Here is a 23,829-nt window from a genome sequence, read left to right as displayed (position 1 = left end):
ACGCCATTAATATGTCTGTGGTTATCTTGTCAGTTCAAATATGAGGTTACTTTCAACTGACAGATCTTGTTTACTTTACTGGAATGATTTTTTTTTCTAATGTATGATGGCTCATTTGGACTTCAGTTTTCAGCAAAGCAATGGAATCTTCATTGGACTTTGAACTAAATACGTGTGTACAGTGTAGATACTTGAATCCAAAGTGGAGGACTCTGCAGCTCCGTTTGTAATCATAGAGACAAGCACAGGGAGCTGATTATGGATATTCCTACTTGTACAATTTGTTATACATAAAAACAGTTTCTAATTAGAATAATCCTGTGTTTCTGTATTGAGTTACATGGTAATGAAAACTATTCCCAATGTCAGCAGTTGGGAACCAATGAAGCTCACTTGCAAGAAATCCAGTAGATAGCATTCAAACAAAAGCATTCAGAAGAAGGCCAATTTCTTTGCTTAATACTCTGACCTCAAATTCTCCCATCTGAAACTTTGTTAGTAAATTTTCAGAAACCTGAGGGCCTTACCTGATGTAGAAATAATTAAGCAAATTTCCACAGGAAAGATAAGAATACATGTAGGGTTGCCATGGAAAATGATCATGCTCTTCATCTGAATGCTGATGGAGTTGAATATTATTTGCAGTGCTCCATCTTGATTCAATTCCTTGGTATCTGAAATATGCCAATACCCCAATGATAGTTGTCTGCCATGCAACTGGTGATGGTGATTATTTATGTTATAGTTGCTAAGAACCTTTGCCAGTACCCCATTGTGCTAAGTGTTGTAGGAACAGGAACGAAAAGAGATCTTATGCCTGTGGCAGATGGTATTGGACTTGGGACTTTCTATTGTCTTCATCACATTTCATTGCTTTTGGTCAATGTTCTTCATGTGCCTTTGAACATTGTCTAACAATAGAGATGTTAAAAAGATTAAGTGTTTTAACTTGGGGCTTGCTGTCAGCATCCCACTGCAGCAATGAGGTCTCACCACCTAGCTCTTTTGTGGTTGGGGTTGCTCCAGCCTGGTGTGGCTGGTTGCCACCGGAGATGGCTGGCAAGGACTGGTTAACTAATAAGTGTACCTGTTCGGGATGTGAAGGACTAGTTGACCAGCAAATGCTTATTGGATAGTCGACAGGCTAGTTGACCAGTTGCTTCCCACCCTTGCTGCCTCTATCAGATGGAAGCAGCAAAGGGGGGAGAGAGGGAAGAGGGGATACTTCAAAGCGGCAGTGCTGCTTGAAGCCTGGGGCCAGACTTTGGGCTCCATGTGGTACTATTGCTTTGAAATGCTGCATGCAGCCTGGGATCAGCTGGGGACTCCCCTGCTGACATCGGGCTCTGTGCGGCGCTGCTGCTTTGAAATGCCACATGGAGCCCGATGCCAGGCTCCCCATAGCTTTTCAAAGCAGCAGTGCTACACGGAGCCCAGGGTCAGTGAGGGAGTCCACGCAGCACTTCTACCTTTGAGGTGTAGCAACAGTCCTAGGGCAGCTGTTATACTTCAGAGGTGGAAGTACCCTATCGACTAATCAAATACTTGATGCAAAATGCATCAACTATTTGATTAGTCAGTCAATATTTAACATCTTTCGTACCAATACGCCTCATGCTTACCAGTTAACTGTTTTAACAACCCTACTAACAAGCTCATATGCATGGTATATTTTATTTTTATTTTATGTTTGGGTGCTTTAGGAACTTAATATTCCATTTTCCATTAAAAATTAATAATTTTCCATGATGAGACTTGTTGTTCTTTTGTACTCTTTGCAGAAGCTTCACATTAAGTGGACCGCCAATCTTCGCGGTTAGATTAAGAGATTTATAGTGGGATTGAATGTTTGGAGATTTGGAAATTCTCAAATAATTTACATCTACAAAGTTAACCTAGATAGACAGAAGTAACACTCTTCATACTATTCATCTCTTAATTTTCAAAAATAGCTCTCTGTCTAATTAAGCTGCTTTCATTTGAAACAGAATATTCTGAAGGAACATGCTGATGACGATCAGAATCTTGCCATTTCGGGGGTCCCTGTGGTAACCTGGCCTAAGAAGACCACAAAGGTAATAAGTCACATTTGCAAACTTTGCCTGGTAATCATTTCAATGCAAGTTTTCTGTATTTGTTCTGCTATGTAGTTTGATAAGATTTTTTTTAGGGACTGTGAGCTTTCTTATTATTGATCCTGTATTTCAATTGGTTTATAATACAATCAGATGGTGAAATACAGGATTCAGATGCTTCCATAGGGAGAAACTTTCACTTCCAGTTTTAAAAACATCTGTGTAGTCCCTATTTACATATTTGATTCTTTAAAAATAACTAGTAATATATTGTTTTCAGACAGTTTTCACATTCATTCAATAAGAGCATTACTGTAAAAAAAAAATTGAAATTTGACAGCTAGTTATTAAACCACGATAAAGTTTGAGAATGTTGGTGCCCGTTGAAGAACTGAAAACTGTGTACTCATAATAAATGCTTTTGACTGGAGAGAGGGGGTTTTAATTGATATATGTGTTCTTGGCCAGCTGCATAGCCTATGACAAATCACTTTGGGCATGTCTACACAGCAACATTATTTCGAAGGAACTAGCATTGGAGCATCTCAAAATAACGTAGTCTGTGTCTACACAACGGGCAGTTATTTTGAAATAATGTTGAAATACTGTCAAGCTAGAGGACTTCTTACTCCAATTTCTGAAACCTCATTGAATGAGGAGTAAAGGAAGTTGGAAGAAGAGTGTTCTGTTTCGATATAAGGGCTGTGTAGAAGCTCTCAGTTTTGAAATAAGCTACGCATATTAAGCCCTGCTGTGTAGATGCACCTTTACCCTCCCAGTTTTCCCATCTGTATATTGTAAATAATGCACTTTTTATTTCATACAGATATTATGAGGCTTAATTACTATTTATAATGTATTTTAGCTGATTAGCTGGAGGGTAATGAAAAAGAATGCATTTCAACTAGAGATGTGAAAGGCTAACTGATGAGCATTACCCTTAATGGGTGATATGGATGATGTTTACTGGTTCTGGTTAACTGGTGAGGGTTGGAGCATCTCCGCACCCTGTCGTAGGCAACAGGCTGCTCCAGCCCCACAGGGCCCGCCATAGAAAGGGGCACACCAGACAGCTACCAGTTAATTGGGAATCAGTTTGGAGTGAGGAAATCAACAGTGGGGGCTGTTGTTGTACCGGTAGTTAACGCAATCAATACCATTGAGTTTTGACTCTGGGAAACATGGAAACCATAGTGGAGAACCTGAGGCCTAGGGGCCAGATGCAGCCCCCAGCTTGCCTAGATCTGGCCCCCAAGGCTCAGGGCTCTCCCAGCATTGAGGACCCTGTGCTGATGCTCCAGCCCCTTTCACCCCTCGACTCCCCCCTCCCACTGCAGCTAAAGTCCACAAAATCTACTAGATTGGACCCCCCCCAGGGCTCTTCAGTAATTGATTTTTCTGTGTGTCAGCAGCCCTGACACAAAAAAGGTTTCCCAGCCCTGCCATAGTGGATGGCTTTGCCACAGTGGGGTTCCCTAAATGCAGTGGGGCAAAAGATGGAATACACACCCCTATCTTGGCCTCTGACCACCTTGCCACAGAGTGCATAAACTGCAAAGGGTACTTCTCTATGGTGCTGCAGGCCCTGGCGCATTACAAAGACTGTTTCACCAACATCCGTGTGGGATGGTCGGGAAAGGTGCATGACACATGCATCTTTAGGAACTCCTGCCTCTTTAGGAAGATGCACACTGGAACTTTTTTCCCAGATCAGAAAGTCAGAATCAGAGAGGTAGACATGCCAATAGTGATCATTGGTGACCCAGCCTACTGCTTGTTCCCATGGCTCATGAAGCTGTACCTGGGCAACCTGGAGCCCAGTAAGGAGTGGTTCAACTACAGGCTGAGCAAGTGCAGAATGGTACTTGAATGTGCTTTTGGGCATTTAAAAGGAAGGTTTAGGAGTCTCCTGATGAGGTTGGACCATAGCAAATGCAACATTCCTTTTGTGGTGGCAGCCTACCCAGAGATTTTGAGCAGCCAGACACTAGAGTGATAAGCAGGGCTCGCTGAGCCACGGCGAGCCCCACTCGCCAGCCGTGCTGCCCGGCATTCTGCGCATGTGCAGATCACCCAAACCTGGCTCTTCTGGGATGTAATCTACTTGCCATGGGCGAGTAAATTACATAGCTTATCGAGCCCTGGCAATAAGGAGAGCACAGGTTGGGGCAGCGCAGATCAGAGAGGCTCTGAAAAAACATTTTATGAATGGCCAGTTTTGGGATTCTAGGAGGGGCCCATGCATTTTCTGTGTTTGCCAGTAATCCCACCCCACACCTGCAGTAGAGGCAATAAAGAGACAGTTGTTCAGAGATCATGCATTTTTATTTAAGTAAGGCAGTAGGGAAAGAAAAGAAGTCCGTGGTGGGAAACTGAAGGGGTGGGAGTGTCCAGAAATGCAAGGAGGACAGCCTTTTCCTTCTCAAGACTCTGGAGGTTTAGTGTGAGGTTGCCCTTCAGTACCTTCTCAACCCTCCCGCCCCCACCCCGTTCCTCCTGTGTCCTGGGACTCATAAGAACATAAGACTCTTAGGAGTAGAGGCTAAGGGAACTGGAGGAGGAGGGAAAGTGATTTTGCACAGGGTGTAAGGGATCTTGAGGTGGGGAGTATCTTCTCCATGCATGCCACCATCACTGCCAAGATTTTCTCTTTTTGCCTCACTAACACTTCCCTTCAGGCTTTCCTGTCCTGCGCCTCTGCCATCCTCTGCCCAAATCTTCTCCAGGAGTGTGTTCCTCTACTCCATTTGTTTCCTAAACACATTACCCCTTGTCCACTTTTGCTTGCAGATCTGTGCCAGGTGGACAGTTGGTGGAGCCAGGGAATATGCAAGCGAGCTGGCTACTGTTCCCACTGTAACAAAAAGTTACATGGGCACACATTACAAGAGTTTCATTGTGTTAAACCTATCCTTATTTAGTTAACATACAGGGAAGGTCTCTGAAAAGACAGTTGAGATGTGTTCTGTGCAAGGCTGAAGTTTTGCTTTTAAAGCAGTGGTTTCCAACCTTTTTACACCCAAGATCACTTTTTAAATGACAGACCAAGGCAAGATCTACCGCCTCGCTCCTTCCTTGAAGCCCCGCCCTCTCTATTCTCCTCCTCTCCATCACTTGCTATCCCCAATCCTTATACTGCGGCTTTTTTTTTTCTAAATCTGTAGGAAGAGGTCTTTCCAACATTTGGCCTGTCTAGACTGGACCAAATGTCAGGAAAAAAACCCTTCTTTTGGAAGCCCCCTTATTCCTCGTGGAAAGAGGAATATAGGGGTGACTAAAAGATCATATTTGCTCTTCCACTAAAAAAGCAGAAGAACAAACAACCCTGGATGCAGAAGAGTTTTTCTGGGATATCTCTGGAATGCTGAAAAACTCCTGCAGTCTAGCTGTACCCTCACTGGGTTGAGACAGGATGTGTAGGCTCTGGGGTGGGAATGAGGGATTTGGGTGTGGGAAGGGGTGAGAGGTGCAAGCTCTGGGAGGAAATGTGGATGCAGGAGGAGGTGGAGAAGGGGACACTGGCTCAGGCTCCAGGCTGGGCAGTGTTGGGGGGCTAAGCAAGCCACAGGCTTGTGGATGTGAGGGTTCAGGAATTTAGATTGGGGTATGTGAGGGGCTCCGGGCAGGAGGTTCCAATGTTTGATAGGCTCAGGTCTAGGGTCTGGGGAAGAGGGAATGCAGGAGTGGTTGTGGCCAGATGGGGGCTTGGCCCCAATTGGGGGTTTGTTGGCCAGGCTTCATTTTTAAATAAAATATTATGTTAAACACAAAAAGTTTCTGCATTGTCTTTATTTATGAGAATGGCAGGGAACCTGCCTTGAGTCAAGGGTCACTGACCCATAGAAAAGTCATTTGGGAGCAGGGGACACAGTACTGGGGAGGGGTGCTAGTGGGTTCTGGGGCAGGGAACCGGGTTGCCAGTCGGGGCAGAGGAGAGGGGGAGGGGTACCAGAAGGACAGGTTTCTGCAGCAGGGGACCGGGTGCTGGTGGGGACAGGTTTCTGCAGAGGGGAGCAAGGGGACAGGTTTCTGTAGTGGGGAAGGCAGGGGGACAGGTTTCTGCAGTAGGGGACAGGGTGCCAGAGGGAACTGGTTTCTGCAGGGGGGCAGGGTGCCGGGGGGCCGGTTTCTGTAGAGGAGGGGCAGGTTTCTGCAGTGGGGTGGGGGGCAAGAGAGAGGGAACAGGAGGGCGGGGGACAGGTTTGGGGCAGGGGAGAGGGAACAAGGTTGGGGGCAGGGAGTTCCCTACACCAGCCACGGAGGGAAGCCTCCAACCTGCGCTCCTTCCAGGCTGACCTCAGGGCAGCTGGGCTGGAGCGAAGAGAAGCGGCTGCCTGGCAAGCTGGCTATGGTGCTCAGCCAGGGCGCTTCACGTGGGCAGGCACAGAGGAGAAGCCGCCAATCAGCTGGAGCGCGGGGCAGCCTTTCAGCTGAAAGCCACAGTCAGCTGGCCGGGGTGTTTCAGCCCTCCTGACCTCCCAGCTCCCACCATTCCATGCAGCTACTCACCTGTTGTTGCTGCTTGGTAATTAGCTGCTCCTCGAATGAGGAAATCAGATTTAAATGTACTGCGCAGGTGCGCAGTTCAGAGAAGGCTCAAGCGACTCTTAGAGCCCCTGAGATTGACCAGTAGATCATGATCTACCGGTTGATGACCACGGCTTCAAAGCAACCACTGCATACTAGGTACAGGGAGTTTTCAAGGGAGCATTTGGACTTGTGCTATTTGGAAACAGGCAGGCATGGTAAGGTGCTTGTAGTCAGGAGAGCGGGGGGATGGAGTCCAGTCTTGATAGTAGGACAGCCTGCAGTAGGGAGAACAGGAGGGAAGGATGGGGGAGTACCAGAGGCTGAAGGCATGCTAACAGCAGAGGTAGCAGGTAATAGCTTCCCCTCCATCTTTATCTAGGTTGCCATGCAAAATATCAGTTTTTCCACATTACACAGACATGACAGGGAGTGGATGCTGAGTGAATGTGACCAGAAACCTTGGCCTTATTCTGCACTGTTTTATGGTTCAGTGACACCAGACCACTTACTGGTGGTTTGACATAGGAAGGTGGTCTACCATAGAGGATAGAATAAGGCTGGCCTCCCCAGAAATCTCATGAAAAGGATCAAAGAGTTCTTTGAGGAGTGTCCCCGTGGGTGCTCCACCTTGTGGTGCAGCAGTGCCACAGCACTTGTAGTTGGAAACTTTGGATAGCAGTGCCTCTCCGGTTAGCTGCACGCACAGAATGCTGGCGCACGACATTTGAAATGGCTGTCCTATGCATACTACCAACCACCTCCTCAGTTCCTTTCTGACTCCATTGGCTTCGGTCACCGCAGAGCAGTTGCCTCCATTGAGCTTCTGAGTAATATTAGACTTAGTGTTAGTACTTCAGTTTTTAGTGTTAGTTGGACGTTAGCTTAGCTGTTTTACTTGTTATAAAAAAGAAAAGCAAGAAAGATGATCAGGGAGAGATCGTGTCTCTGCTTATTCAAAAGCCATGGTTACTACACCCTGTGTAGAGACTCAGTTGCTAGCCTTTCAGACTCTTCAAAACTGACTGTCTCCCAGGATATGCCTGGTTCTCCAGGGTTTAAAAAGAGTAAATCCTGAAACTTGTCAATTTCAGTGTCCACGACAAGGCTCAAATACTCAAGAAGAGATTCCCTACTGAGGAAGCTCTTGTCAAGTAAGAAGTCGGTGTCTATGCCTGCTGTAGCTAAGGTGCAGGAGAATCAGACTGGGAATGGGGCCAGCACCCACAAAAGTTGAGACCCTAAGGAGAAGGTCCGAAGCTCCACACTGGCATTGGCAAAAGCGCCAGCAGTGCAGAAAGCGGCACCAGCGAGATCACGATCAGCACCAGCACCGAGTGTTTCAATACACGTATAGCACAACAACAGTGAAATGCACAAATGTGCTTAATAAGCAGCCAACACCAGCTCAGATCTCAGTGCTGACGCCAACAATACAAATGCCTCCAGTGCCCATCCTCCTCCCCACGCCTCCGCTGCCTGTTTACTACCATAGTAGAGTTGTTGGAGGCATCAGTACCAGATTCAGTTTTTCTTCAACACTGGCTTCAGCACTGCCTCTGAGTGATGATGACAAACAAACCAATACAGACACCTTCTCCCAGAAGTTAATTGCCCAAACCAATGCAGCAAGTGCAACAGTGGGAACAACCACAATGGCTTCTGTCACCTGTACCAGCTAACTGGCCATACTGGGACCCGTGGGCGGCATACAGAGTTCAGCAGCCGCAGCTACCACAGGCACCCAAGCCTCAGGTCCCCCTTACTCAGTCCCCCGACCTTTCCTGCTTCTCAGAGGACATCACGGGCAGATCAAACAACAGACTTGCCCCCACGTATACACCTTTCGTGTTCATCACCTGATGACACAGTCCTGCCTCCACCACCAAATGCAGGGGATGATTTTAAATCCTTTCAGGAACCTTTTAAATGTGTGGCAAACACACTGGAAATATCGCTGTCAGCTCTGCCTGAGACCCAACACGAGCTGACAAACATCCTGCAAGGTTTTCCACATGCCAAGATGGCGATTCCCATGAGTGAGGCACTCTTGGATCCTGCCAAAGCCAAATGGTAGACGCCAGCAACAATTCTGCCGACTTGTAAAAGATCTGACCCCAAGTACTACATAGCCACAATGGGTGTGAACTTCTTATTCTCACAGCCCATGCCGAACTCTCTAGTGGTCAAGGCAGTCAACCAGAGGGGCAAATAGTAGGCCATGCGCACAGTCCCCTATGACAAGGACTGGAAACGCCTGGACATAATGGGCAGGAAGGCTCACTCATCAGCCAGCCTTCAGCTCCAAACTTCAAATTATATGGCCTTCCTTGCAAAATATACACACCACATATTTGATTAACTTGCAGATGTTATTGAAAATCTTCCTGACAATAAAAAAGCAATTTAAAGCAAACATCAGTGAAGGAGCGTTGATCTCCAGAACAGCTCTGCAGGCTGCTTTAGATTCAGCAGACATGGCCTCAAGATCCCTAGCTTCAGCAATCATCATGAGACGTGTTTCGTGGCTTCCCAAGAGAGGGTCAGTCCATTGTTGAAGCTCTACCATATAAGGGCACAAAGCTTTTTGCTAAATCCACCGATGCTTCACTCTGTATGTTGAAGGACTTATGAGCAGCACTAAAGACCTTAGGCATCCACATAACTGTGAGCAAAAGAAAACAGGAAAGATCTTACACACAAAGATATAAACCAGCCCTGTTTAACCAACAGCCAAGACACTACGATAACAGGCGCCAGTCAAGGTAGAACAAGCGCAGACAGGCCTCCAACCAGGTAACCATGTAACAACCCTCAACGTCCCATCAGGTGTTTTGAGGGTGTGGTTGAGGGTCAGACAGCACCGAGATTTCCAAGGCAGCAATCCAAGCCTTATACAACATTTGGGGGCAGACTAGCAGTGTAGCGTGGCGGACCATCACCATGGACAAGTGGGTGCTGGAGATCATCAAATGGATTACTGCACCCTATTTGCTACCATACTTCACTCCCATTTCCCCTCCCCATTCCTCTTCAGGGACCCCTCTCATGAACATATGCTCATAAAAGATGCACACCACCTCTTACAATTAGGGGCTATAGAACAGGTACCACCAGAACACAGGAGGAAGTTGTTCTACTCCCACTGCTTCCTCACCACCAAGAAGTCAGGGGGGTTGGAGACAGATCTTGTAGCTCCAAAATCTCGGTCGATTTGTTTATCTCCTTTCAAGATTGTAACTGTGGCTACCATCATTCCTGCCTTGGATAGCCATTTCAAATGTTGCAGGCTGGCATTCTGCATGCACAGCTGTCTGGAGGGGCACTGCTGTCAAAAGTCTCCAATAAGACGTGCAACGGCACCGGCACATCTCAAGGTGGAGCACCCATGGCAACAACCATCTCAAAGAATTCCAGTTACTGCATCAGGTGAGTAATCTATCTGAGAGCTTCATGGAGATGCAGGAAGGATTCCTGCTCCATCTCCAGACATGTTAAAAAGCTCTTCTAGCCCCTCACTGTGTAAGTAAAGAGCATACTGCATATCACACCTAAATGCCTGCCACTATGCTGTTCTCAGCTCTGCCATTCTGAGCATCTTGGGCAGAGACCAGGCTCTGGTTTGGAAAGCTGATCAGGCTCTCCCCTAGGATTGTGCACAACTGCTCATAGAAACAGCATGTTTATGGTGATGCAACAGACCATCCATTTGCCTCCTTTGCTTTGTGGTAGGTTTCCTCAGCTCCTTTATTGTAACTCTGCATTGCTGGCGGTCCAAGGAATAGCCTTTCTTCTCCATTGCCTTAGAGATACTCACATAGATATTGGCTTTTCTTTTGCTGGGTCAGAGCTCGGAGAGAATGGATTCCTCTCCCCATGCCTCGATGAGATACAGGATTTCCTTCTCACTTCATGCTGGTGCTCTTTTGCACCCCGGGGAACTGGAGCTCATGGTACTTGAAGTCATGGAAATATTGGAAGTCGTGGCCATGTGTACTGCCCAGGTGTGCTGCCTGCTCTGAGTGTTTGCAATGCTGGCCGCATGGGAAATTAAATTCAAACTTTCCCGGGACTTTTCATGTTCACTTGGAAAGCCGTAGAGGTGCAAATTCCAGCCAGAGTGCTCAGAGCAGGGTACTGTGGGATGCCTTCCAGAGCCAAGAACTTCAACACTTGCCAACACTGCGTCTACACTATCAGGCAAGGTTGGGAATTGTTACTCCTCGTGAAATCAGTAGTACGTGACATTGACTTCAGTAGTCCTTAAAGTCAGTGAGACAGGCTTGGTAGTGTGGACTCATTGTTTAGAAAATCAATCTTTATGCTGCACTACACCAGGAGTTTATACTAGGCCTTAGAGTAAGTTCTTTGAGGCTAGGGTTGAAGCACATTGGATAGGCAATGTGGGGGAAGCTTATTTAAGGAGAAAGTGTGGGGGGGGGAGGGTGTTTCACAGGTCTTAACACACACACATCCCCCACCCAAAGCTGCTTTAATGAGGGATAAGATTTTAAATAGGGGACAAAGCCTTTAGGGTGGTAGAACTGATCAATAGTATGTTGGTTCTTGAAAGTCTTAACGGTTCCAAGACTGTTAAACACCAGACAGAGCAGCTGAAGCAACCTAGGAATTTTTGTTTTTGTAGCACACAGTACATAAAGCATATCAAATATGTAACCGCTCCTAAGCAGGTATCCTACATCATAGTACCACAAGGCGAGAGAATGATGAGAAGAAATCATTATAGCTGGGATGCTGGCTACACGGATAAGAAGTACCAGCTGATTGCAAGTTCCTGAAAAGACATGAAGTGGAAGTCAGGAAGAGGCAGTGAGCTGATGAAATAGTTTGTTTTATCTTCAAGGGAGAAGTGACCAGACAAGATTTAGAAAGAGCAACAAATGGAGAAGAAAGAATAAATCCAGTGTTAAATGCCAAAACATACAAAAGCAAAGGGAAATTATTCTAAAGCAAGGATGGGAAAAGCCCAGAAATGAAGGGACAAAGGAAGGAAGTATGAAAAGCTTGAAGAGAGATGCAGAAAAAGAAAGACCAGGGAAAACAAAGAACAGAAGAAGCCCACCACTGTCAAATAGAAGACTCCTATGGAGAAGGAAAGTGAATGACTTACATTAAATCTAGTAGCATAAGGGTTCATGAGCCAGTGAGTGAGTTAGTGGATACATAGACATATTAGTGTAGCTGGGCATCAGGAAACATCCACCACACTTTGCAGCTCCCTGCCCCCTTGCACTTCTGCTGTGTGGAGGATATTTTACTGTTCCTGTGACTAAAAAAGTGGGCCTGCAACTCATGCAGGGCTGTCAGTTTCATTCCATCATTCATGAGCATTAAAAAGAAATTGATTTAAAAACCCCAAACAAGTGGTACTCAGACATGGCGAGGGTGAGTTAAAAAACCCCAAACAAGTGGTACTTAGACATGGCGAGGGTGAGTTAAAGTGGAAAGGCAATCTAACAGAGAAAGATGATCTTCGAGTTAATGTTCAGGAATGGGAGATGGGGAGCTTCTGTTGTGGTTTCTGTGCCCAGTTTTACTGCAGTTTCCCTGTGTGACATTAAGCAAATTACACAATTGGAGTTGGCGAGTGTCATGACTACTGGGTGCAGCCTGCTAGTAAGTTTCTAACATCTTTTCCAGAAGCTGTAGAACGAGAGAGAACAGCCTGTTTTTAAAACTGCCGCAATCCAATACACAGGGTCACAGTCACTCATACTGGAGGTGTATGTGCACATGTAGTTTAGGTGGCCAGCTGTTTGACTGTGGCACATTGCCTACATATGAGAAAATGTATAATCTCAGTGTTGTGAATCATATGGGGAATGCAGTGTCTTTGGGACACAGGGAAACATTCTTGCAACTTTTTAGAAAGAAAGGCTCAGACAGTCAGAATTAAGATAGTTGAAGTTCTACTAATACATTGATTTAGACTGTTCTGTAGGCCTTATTTCAAGTCTTCAGATTCTGAGGGAGTGTGGCTTGCGTGAAAACTGCATGACTTTTTTCATAAGGCATGGCTATATTATAGGTAGGAAATGTGATTCCAGCCCATATAGACACACTTGTTCTAGATTGCCTTTGTCCTAAAAATAGCAATCTGGATGTTGCAACCTGAGTAGCAGCTCAGGGTGACCAACTGAGCTTGAACCTAAAAGATCCCGTAGGCATGGACTCAGATGACTAGCCCAAGACATAGTCTGAGACACAGTATCTGTATTGTTATTTTTAACATATTACTTCAAAGAGATAATATGTTGTTTTTAATATATTACCTTAAGCCTATTTACTTGTGCTGGGGATTATATCTCCCAGCTCCAATGTAGACAGATCCTAGATTGTAAGCCCAAGAGGGCAAGTACTGTGTACATTTTCCTCTCTGAGTGAATTGCTGCTGCTCCATAACAGTAATCTTCCATCAAAAAAGAGTGATTAACTCATGGATAGTGTCTTTTGGTTAACACGCATTTCTTGGAGATAGACTTTACTGTGGAATACTTGATAGAAAACTGTACAGCAGAGGTTTCCCTGAACACTCCTTGGATTTGACACAATAATTTCTTTGTAAGTCAAGATGTCTACATCCTTGAGTAGACCCTGATCCTGAAAGATGCTGAGTGCTCTGTGCTTCTAGTGCGTTTTATGATACAGATTGACCCATTTTTTTCCTCCTCCTCCTTCTTCGCCTTAATATGTGTCTTACCACCTTCCAGCAGCAATGTTGACCTGTAACTCTAAGTGGCTGGTTTTCATTACCACAAATTATATAAGAATCTTTCCTGGGACCATGATAAATATGTTTTTACAGTATTCTGTCTTGATTTTAAGAGAAGATATTTGAGAAATGTCATTGTATACCCATATCATTGGAGTTGTAAAGGAAGTCAAAAGATGTACATTTAAAGGGGCACTATTTATTAGTACAAGCCAGAAAACTTTTGATTAAAATATAGATTGGGGAGGATTAAAACTTGCTGTAATGTTAATAGAGATGTGTGCTTGATATAATGAAACTCTGGTGTTTTAAGTTTCACTGTAGTTTTTGCATAGAACACTAGAACTGGAAGGGACCTTGAGAGGTCATCAAGTCCAGTCTCTCGCCTTCAAGGCAGGATCAAGCATCATCTAGATCAGTGGTCCCCAACCTTTTGTGGCTGCCGGGTGTCCGGGAGTAGGGCCTCCTGGGGCAGGGACTGCCCAGGGCTGGCACCCTGCATGTGCTGCGCCCGGGGCCAGCACCGTGCATGTGCCACGCACAGGGGGCAGGGCCAGCCCAGATGTTTTGGCGGGTGCACATAAATGCCCTGGCAGGTGCCAGGGTGCCCGCAGGCACTGTGTTGGGGACCTTTGATAGATCATCCCTGATAGATGAGCAGATGATAAGGCAAGATAAGGAGGCAATAAGTGGTTAGGGGGAGGGAGGGAGTAATTAATTGACTTGGGGGGGGGAGTCAGAGGAGAGGGGAGTTTGGAGGGTCCTGTGTACTTGAGTGCGGGGGAGAGGGAGAGGTAAGGAGCTGACTGCATGGGGTAGGTGGGGGAAAGAAGGGGTGTGTGGGTGCTGGCATTTGTGCAGTGAGGTGGAGGCAGGGGGCAGTTTGTTTGAGGAATCCTGACTCACTTACTGCAGTCCTCTCTGGCAGGCTTGGGAGGGAAATAAGCTGCATGGGGGGTGGTGATGCCAGGAGGACAGTTGTATGATTACATTTTACATAAAGTATACATGGGTGTTAATGGCTTAAGATAAGAAAGAAAAAGATTATTTTAACAGATTTTTTTGGAGATATCTAAAACTCTGACCTTAATGATTTTTTTAAAAATCCTTTGTTACTAATTAATACATTGTAAATTGTATTGCATTAAGGCCAGATCTTTGCTATGTGTAGAGATCTAACTCTTATGAGTCAGAAGTAGCAAGTGCTAAGTTTGATTCCAGTTTTGAAGGATGAAATCTTATTAGCAGGCTTTTTGAAACATGTATCTGTCTAGCCATGTGCTAATTTGTTCTGGGGCTTCTACTCTGAGTTGGTGCCACACACAAGGTGAAAGTTTCAAACCAGGAGAACTTTTATCTGTTTTACAGCATGGATCCTAAACATTCACCAGAGACACTGACCTTAGTAAATACCTTTTCCTTTCATTTCCAGTGTCAGTAAATATTGTATTAGTCATGCTCTCCTTACAAATACTATTTCTAGTTGACTCTCAGATTTGTTTAGCATCTTAAAGCTGAGCTATGTGTGGATAATACGCATTTTGGTATGTTTACTTGCTTGAGTTGTTAGAAAGGATGATGATACATATACTCCAAGAGTAGTGTTAATTCTCTTTTTTTATTTGATATTCGATATCATAAGCATTGCCCTTTAACTATCCCTTGTTTTAATATATTTTTTTCCACACATATGGGCTGCTTAAAATACACACACACACATACACACACTCTCCCCCCCCCCCCCCATATTGGTGTTGCACATCAGAAATTTGAACCTGCCCAAAAGAAAATTCAACCCAAGGATGGAAAATGTTAGAAGGGCCACTGCTCATAGGCCATGTTTTCTAGCTCTTCAGTCATTTTGGTTGTACTTCTCACAACCTTCTCCACACCTTTCTTGAAATGTGGTGTCCAGAAGTAGACACAGTACTCCAATTGAGGCCTAATCAGTGCAGAGTAGAGCAGAAGAATGACTTCTCTTGTCTTGTTCATAACACTTCTGTTAATGTATCCCAGAATCATGTTTGCTTTTTTTGCAACAGCATCACACTGTTGACTCATGTTTAACTTGTGGTCCACTAGAACCCCTAGATCACTTTCTGCCGTACTCCTTCCCAGACAGTATGTGTGAAATTGATTGTTCCTTCCTAAGTGGAGCACTTTGCATTTGTCTTTATTAAACTTCATCCTGTTTACCTCAGAGCATTCCTCCAATTTGTCCAGATCATTTTGAATTATGACCCTATCCTCCAGAGCACTTGCAACCCTTCCCAGCTTGGTGTCACCTGCAAACTTAATAAGAGTACTCTCTATGCCAATATCTAAATCGTTGATGAAGATATTGAACAGAACCAGTTCCAAAGCAGACCCTGCGGAGCCCCACTTGTTATGCCCTTTCAGCATGACTGTTAACCATTCTCAGAGAGTAGTTATCAATGGTTGTCCAGCCAATTATTCACCTACCTTAAAGTAGCCCCAGTTAAGTCGTATTTCTCTAGTTTATTATAAGAAGATTGTGTGAGATCATATCAAATGACTTACTAAAGTCTAGGTATACCATGTCTACTGCTTTTCTCTTATCCACAAGGCTTGTTATCCTATCAAAGAAAGCCATCAGGTTGGTTTGACATGATTTGTTCCTTACAAACCTATGCTGGCTGTTACCTAGCACCTTATCTTCCAGATATTTGCAGATGGACTCCATAATTACTTGCCCCATTATCTTCCTGGCACAGAGGTTAAACTGACTGGTCTGCAGCATCCCAGAATATTCTTATTTCCTTTTCAGAGATGGGTGCTATATTTGCCCTTTTCCAGTCTTCTGGAATCTCTTCCTACTTGAGAACCAGTGAGAGAAAGTGACCAAAACCAAGAGGGAAACTTGACAGACTTTTTGTGGTCTGAGCTGAATAAATTGTGAAAAATGAACAATGGGTTTCCATGGTGAAAAGTAAATTAATTTTTAAAAATTATTTCAGTAGTAATAATAAATGGCGATCATGATGATGCAGGTAAGGGAAAATATTACTTGAAACCAGAAAGTGCTTCTTTAAATGGTGTTCTGCCTTTTTGTGAGCCTACATACAACACTATGCTCAGACATTTGAAATCTATTAACTATTTGAGAGTGTCTGTCTGCATGTCTGTCTATCCATCTGTCTGTGTGTTCAAGAAGTTCTCCTAAATGGTAAGAAGTAGGGCCACCAAATTTTGTATGCAGTTTCCTCTTATCATAATTTAAAGCAAGTTAATGCTTTGGTTGTGCCTGGAATGGGATTGCTTCTCATAAAACCATACAGAAAAGACAAAATCACCTGGACTTCCCCAGTCCTGAGACTTCCAACCCCCAGGGAGCCACCCCTCTGATTTGTATGGGAACATTCCTGGCTGTTTCCTTTCATCAGAGGAAAGTGCACAGTTTGCTGCATTCCTCACCCTGGTTGTAGATTTCAGGAGGCTGATGGACTTGGACCTGCCCCAACTGGGGAACATGCACTCGGCTTCCAGCAGTGCCTCCTGGAGCTGCATTTGCCATGAAGAGGTGCTTCTCACCTGGTCCCATGCTGCTACAGTGAGGGAGGGCTGCCTGCATACTGATAGAAATGTAGCCGTGTTAGTCTGGGGTAGCTGAAGCAAAATGCAGGACAATGTAGCACTTTAAAGACTAACAAGATGGTTTATTAGATGATGAGCTTTCGTGGGCCAGACCCACTTCCTCAGATCAAATAGTGGAAGAAAATAGTCACAACCAAATATACCAAAGGATACAATTAAAAAAATGAACACATATGAAAAGGACAAATCACATTTCAGAACAGGAGGGGGATGCGGGGGAAGAGGAAGGAAGGTAAGTGTCTGTGAATTGATGATATTAGAGGTGGGGAGAGTGGGATGTTTGTGAGTTAATGGTATTAGAGGTATCTCTGTAACAATACAGACAACAAAAAAGATTAAGGAAGTGTTTTGATAAATAGTTTCCTTACAAGGCATGTTAATATAGAACTTTTAGTACTTCACTTAAACTACAAAATAAAAACACTTCCTGAACCTCTCAGAAGCAGTGTGAAGGCTTGTGGGGAGCTGGGATAATGGAATAGCAGAAGATGAAGAAAGTAATGGCGGGGAAGGAGCTTGGGAGTTAACTTGGAGTGTTATTGGGTATGAGTGGGAGAAATATAGAACAGGATTTTTTGTGTGTCTGGTGGGATTATTAGGGACTTGGGAAACCTTCCCCCATGCAGATCCAGATTAGGGATATAAATATGCATGGAAAAAGTTAATTAGTTAAATGATTTAATTGCAGCCATTAAACCAGTTAACCAGCTGGGGTCTGGTCAGCCTGCCACACAGGGGGTCAGGCAAGGAACTGTGCTGGTCAGCTAGGGTCCTACCATGCTGCAGGTGAGTGGGGGCTGCTTTGGCTGGCCAGGATCCTGCCAGCCTGGATGCTGCAGGCGGGGAGCTGCCCTCTCCCCCCCCACACACACTCTGCCAATTAACTGGTAAGCATGCTGATAAAGCAATGGTTACAGGTTAACCAGTTACCCTTTTACATCTCTAATCTAGAGTTATCCTTAACCTGTTAGTCAGGCTCTTCTGTCCACATGTGTCCTGCAACTCTTCCTCCCATTTCCATGAGTCCTGAATCCTCTTTCTGTCCCTGTTTCCCCACTCTACTTCTACTCCAGTCTGTCCCCTCCACTAGTTCTTTGAACCTCAGTCTGTGACTCCCAGCAGCCCCATGTGTCGTACACTATCTGTTCCCCCAAAACCCAAGCCTTCTTACCTAGCCTCAGGATCAAGGCACTGTGAAGAATACAGCCTCTTTTTCCTCTTTGTGGCTGGTTGCTCCAGTCTAGAAGTAGCTGCCCTCTTTTCTGGTGTCACAGCAGCCCCTGATGGGCAAAAGGCAAAATGTCAGTGCCTTTCTTGCAGAATGTATTTTCTTCAGAGAAAAACAATTCTGCAGGGGGAGAACAAATTCTATGTGTGTGCAATTGTGGAGAATTGCCCCCAAAGTAACTTTACTTCCTCCTGTTTGCTGCCTATGGCACAGAACTTATATTTCCTATGGAGTGTAATACTTTGGTCTAATGTCAGTTGCTGAATTTAGTGTGCGATTGCCTGGTGGTAGTGGCCTGTGATATACAGGAGGATACATTGGATTATCGCTGATAATTTCTGAGCTTGAACTCTAACAATGGCTCCAAGAGGTGTTCTTTCCACTTTGGATTGAGGCAGATTGGCAGGTCAGCAAGGGGAGTACTTGTTTTGCCAGTGTCCATACTGTACCTTTTTTGCAGATGAACAGAGGGCTTCAGTTTCCAGAACTGTCACGCCAATTCCTGTCACTTGGGGAGAGGAAACCACATAGCAAAATGTTGCTCTGGAATGTGCTCATAAGTCTATTGGCATCAGTTGACATTTTCTGTATACATAAAAAGGAGGTACAATTTGACATTTAGAAAATTATGATTTTCCTGTGTCCAAGACTCTTTCTCTAAGTCAAATGTGCTGGAGATTTATATGTTATATTCTGGGATGATAGAAGCTAAGACCATAAGAATGGCTATCTAGCCTAGGATCCTGTCTTCTGACAGTGGCCAATTCCAAGTGCCCCAAAGGGAATGAACAGAGTAGGGTAATCATCAAGTGATCATCCACTGTTGCCCATTTCCAACTTCTGGCATTCAGAAATGTGGACTATCTTCCTTGCAACCCAACTTAAACTACAAACCCATATCCAAATCCTGCACTTGTTATAGCAAAACTGTCTGGAAATTGAAATGATGTTCTCAATTCAGCCTTTTCACTTCACAAGGGCACAGAGGCCCTTGTCATTGAAGCAAACATGGCAAGGGAAACTGGGAAAATCAAGTAAAAGCTAAACAGACTTGATCTTTGAGAATGTACTTAGTTTGAAAGTCCTTTTGGAGGCAAATGCTGTCTACAGACAGAAGACAGGTTTGCAAACATGAGGACAAGATTTGACTCTTGAGCCTCTCTTCCCTCATTTAAGTCTTCCCAGGCTCTGTGTGTGTGTGTGGGGGGGGGGGTTGCCTCTGAAGTTAAACCAAAAATCACCTCAACACACATCTTCACATCAGTGTAAAAGAACTGAGAGTGGTCAGACTGGCATGTCAGGTGTTCTGACCCCAGATGCAGGGCTGGTGCGTGTTGGTGTGTATGGACAATACAACCTCTATGTTTTATATAAACAAGCAAGGGGGCATGTGGTGGTCCCATCTCTGCAGCGAGGCACAGAGGCTGTGGCATTACTGCGTGAGATACAGAATCCACTTAGAAGCCCAGTATTTTCTAGAGCTACAGAATACGCTGGCAGACGCCTTCAGCAGGGCTTTATGGTCCACGAGTGGTCAATTAGGGAAGATGTGAGAAGATCAATCTTCCGCGGGTGAGTCTCCCTGTCTAGATCTGTTTCCCACCCTGCAGAACAAAAAGGGCTGAGATTTTTGCTCATTCCAGAATCATTATCAGGGTTCCATGAGAGATGCATTTGCTCTCCACTGGGGAGGAGCGCCTCTCCTGTATGCATTTCCCCCAATTCCCCTGGTACATCGGGTCCTATTGAAAGCCCACAGGAACAGTGCTCCTCTAATTCTGTTGGCACTGCTGTGGCTGTGTCAACATTGGTTCACCAGTGTACTCAACTTGCCGGTGGAAACCCTGATGGTCCTTTCCCTGTGCCTGTACCTCGTAATGCAGGATCAGGGGTGCCTCAGACACCCAGATCTGCACTCCCTCCATCTCATAGCATGGAAGTTGGATGGTTCAATTTGCTAGAACTTCAGTGCTCAACCCAGGTCCTCTTAGGCAGCAGAAAGCGGCATACTTGGCCAAAGGAAAGGTTCTCTAGCTGGCGTGTGAAACGGGAGGTGTCCTTGGGGTGGGTGTCTATTCCAATAGTGCTGGAGTACCTGTTGCACCTACAGTCACAGGAACTGGTGCCCTCCTCGGTCAAGGTTCATTTGGTGGCAATATCTGCCTTTCACCCAGGTTGCTCCCAGTATTCCTTATTTGACCACCCTATGGTGACTTATTTTAGGAAGGGGGTTGGACAGGTTGTTCCCATATTGTCGTCCATCTGTACCTGCTTGGGACATGAACCTGGTGCTTAATAAATGTATGGGTCCACCCTTTGAACCAATGGCTCCATCTCTCTATGAAGATAGCTGTCCTGGTGGCTATCACCGTAGGAAGAAGGATATCTGAGTTAAGGGCTCTATCCTCAAAGCCACTGTACATAGTCTTCCATAGGGATAAAGTGCACTTTAGGCTGCACCCAACTTTCCTACTGTGACATAGTGGGGGGTGCTGTCTGCTGTGTAACCCAGGGTTCCCCTGTACTGTGATGTGTGATTCCCACTGACTCACCCACATGTGTATTGGCCCAGACACCTAGGCCCAGCATGAGCAGATAACACTGCTCTTCCCAGAGGGAGACACAAAGGAAGGGAGGCAGAGATGAACACGTGGGTGGGGGGGACAGGGTCTGGGAGCGAGGCAGTTTCTGGCTGGGAAACATGAAGGGAACAGACTAAGGTGAGGGTTGAGGGGGCGATGGGTCCACTAACCCAAGGGGTCTGAGGCACCCTGGCCCTGCCTCCTGTAGCCACATCACATCTATGCTGTGCTGTATCCTGGAGAAGAAATAAACCCTCTCTATTCTACTGGCTGGTGGAGTCGGTTCTGGCTGCTATGGGGGTGCAGGATCAGGGGGATCCTCGACGCGCCATCACACCTACCAAAGGTGGTCTCCCAATTCCACCTGTCACAAGAGATAGTCCTTCCAGTCTTCTATCCTAAGCCTCATTCTAGTGACAGGCAGAGGGTGCTGCACATGATAGATGTAAGGAGGGCATTAGATTTCTAATAGATTACACTAAGCCATTCAGGAAGTACACTCAGCTATTCATGGTGGTGGCAGAACATATGAAGGGAGAAACAGTATCCACACAGGCTGGGTCTAGACTGGCCAGTTTTTCCGGAAAATCAGCTGCTTTTCCAGAAAAACTTGCCAGCTGTCTACACTGGCCGCTTGAATTTCCGCAAGAACACTGACTTCCTACTGTAAAAAATCAGTGCTTCTTGCGGAAATACTATGCTGCTCCCGTTCGGGCAAAACTTTTGCGTAAAAGGGCCAGTGTAGCCTGCTGAGATTTGTTTTCTGCAAAAAAAGCCCCAATCACGAAAATGGTGATCGGGGCTTTTTTGCAGAAAAGCGCGTCTAGATTGGCCCCGGACGCTTTTCTGCAAAAAGTGCTTTTGCGAAAAAATGTCCTGCCAATCTAGATGTTCTGTTCCAAAAATGCTTTTAACGGAAAACTTTTCCGTTAAAAGCATTTCCAGAAAATCATGCCAGTCTAGACGTAGCAACACTGTATATCCACCTGGTTAGTGTGATGCATATGCATCTGCTATGGCCTAGCTGGGGTTCCTCCCCAACTGATCACAGGCCATTCAACTAGGGCGCAAGCTTCGTCACTGGCCCTTGTGGCACAGGCCCTATGCAAGAAATCTGCAGTGTGGCCACATGGTCTTTGATTCACACATTCACTGCCCATTATACAATTGGTAAATCCTCCAGGGAGGACACAGCAGTTGGCAGGGCAGGGCAGGGCAGGGCAGTGCTGCAGTCAGTGATTCCGAACTCCACGCGCATACAGGACGTGAACACCACCTCTCAAAGAACGCCAGTTACCAGAACAGGTAACTTTTTTCTGCTGTGATGTGCACATCTGCACGTACCTCAGGGCACACAAAAACATTTATTTTGCACATGGATGGAAAAAATTAGAAGGAACATTGCTCACAACCCCCACAGTCCAAGGTCTAGGGCAAAGGCCCTTGTCTCAGTATCTTTGGGACAGTGAGCATAGTAGCCAGAGTCAGTATGTTTGTCAATCCCACCCTCTGCCCTAACATGCTCTGCATTTAAAGCTCAGATCAGGGGGCTGGATCTATCCCAGCCTGCTGGTCTGAGTTTTAAATGAAGACCACGCAGTGGAGCCGCCTGCCATCCTGCACTGCTGCCTCTGATACAGAAGCTGCAGGCAGCATGTGGGAGCCAGTCTATGCAGGGATTCAGTTTAAAAATTGCCTTCCGCCTGCCATTCCACACTGCTGCCTCTGTATCAGAGGCAGTAGCTGGGGGTGGCTTGAACGCCAGGTGGACAGACGCTGCTCTGGCATCCCACAGAGAAGCCTCTGCCATGAGAAGCTCATGCTCCACGCAGACAGGGCCTGCTGCCTCCCTGCACTGCTACCTCTGGTACAGAGGCAACAGCACATGGTGGTAGGGGATTCCCCACGTTTAGGGCTGGGAGCACACTGGCTGCTGACTCAGCCCGGCAGGAAGTACTAAGTAATCATGTAACTGCTAAGAATTGTACACGATTTCTAACACCTCTAGTACAGCCACCCATCACTACAGGGCATGTGGCCCAGTAGCCAGAATCAATATGGACCTCCAGTGAACATCTGGTGGCTCAGGAAGAGGAGGACCCTGAACCAGGGCCCTGGTAGCTGCCACTGGCTCAGCAGGGACTCCCACTGAAACATGCTGAGCTCACCTAGGTCAGAGGTACTACTTTCTCACCCACCCTGAGCTGCTTTGTACTGTCACCTGTGGCACATTAGTCCAAAGATCTCTAGATTCCTCAGTGCAGCTTTCTCCCTAGTACTCCGTCAGTGTAGAAGCTTGATCTGTGCCTTTGGGCCTTCAGCTCCTCTGGAGAGGGTCTGTGGCCTGTTCTCAGCAGGAATTTCTACCATAAGTCCTTCCTCTCTAGCTCCCTCCCCTCACAGACTAAGCTGCTTCATTTTATGCCGACCCAGCACTTCAAGCATGTTCCATACAGCAGCCACAGGAGCAGAACTGCTCCACACACAGTGTGGGGTTAACCCCTTCCACACTCACTGAAACACAGGAGGATATGTGGCTAGTTCTCAGCAGGCACTTCCAGAATCCCCTACCCCATGACCAGAGCTGCTTCCTTTTATGCTGAGCTAGCACACTGAGCATGTTTGGTAGGGCCAGAGGGGTTGGACTTCCTTAATCCACAGTAGAGAGTGAATCTCTTCTGGACTTGTCCAAGGAAGGGGTGTTGTCATTATAACTATATCAGCATAGTCAAAATGGCAAAACTATCTCATGTAGACAAGTCATTGGTAGAATGAAAAGAAGAAATCACTAAGCCAGAAAATATCCTGGGTCGAGCTGTTTCTATGTTTGTCAAAGGTTTCTTTTAATGGCCCATTCCACAAAAGTGAGATATTTGGGGCACAGTTATAATTAGAAATAGGCTGTAAAATGATGGAGTGCATTTTGTTTATTTCAGTGATTTGAGATCACCTTTGCTCCATCTATAAATTAAAACCTAACAGCATATTTTTTCTAACTGCAAGACTTGCAAATTCATCTGGGATCTAAGAATCAACCTGTATTTTTTTTTCAAGCACATACACCTTCAT

The 23,829-nt window shown here is 45.7% G+C and overlaps 1 protein-coding gene across 14 annotated transcripts in view; it reads left to right on the top strand.

The window, feature by feature from the left end:
• KDM2B (lysine demethylase 2B) overlaps positions 1-23,829 on the top strand; it is a 219,159-nt gene that overhangs the window by 147,079 nt on the left and 48,251 nt on the right. For all 14 annotated transcript variants that reach the window (XM_075898614.1, XM_025177937.2, XM_075898620.1 and 11 more), the window contains one exon: positions 1,989-2,075. In XM_075898614.1, the coding sequence (XP_075754729.1) occupies positions 1,989-2,075 (87 nt within the window). The remainder of the gene's footprint in view (positions 1-1,988; positions 2,076-23,829) is intronic.

This window comes from Pelodiscus sinensis, chromosome 15 (assembly GCF_049634645.1).
Source record: "Pelodiscus sinensis isolate JC-2024 chromosome 15, ASM4963464v1, whole genome shotgun sequence".
Taxonomy (NCBI): Eukaryota; Metazoa; Chordata; order Testudines; family Trionychidae; genus Pelodiscus; species Pelodiscus sinensis.
This window is presented reverse-complemented; position numbering and strand designations above follow the sequence as displayed.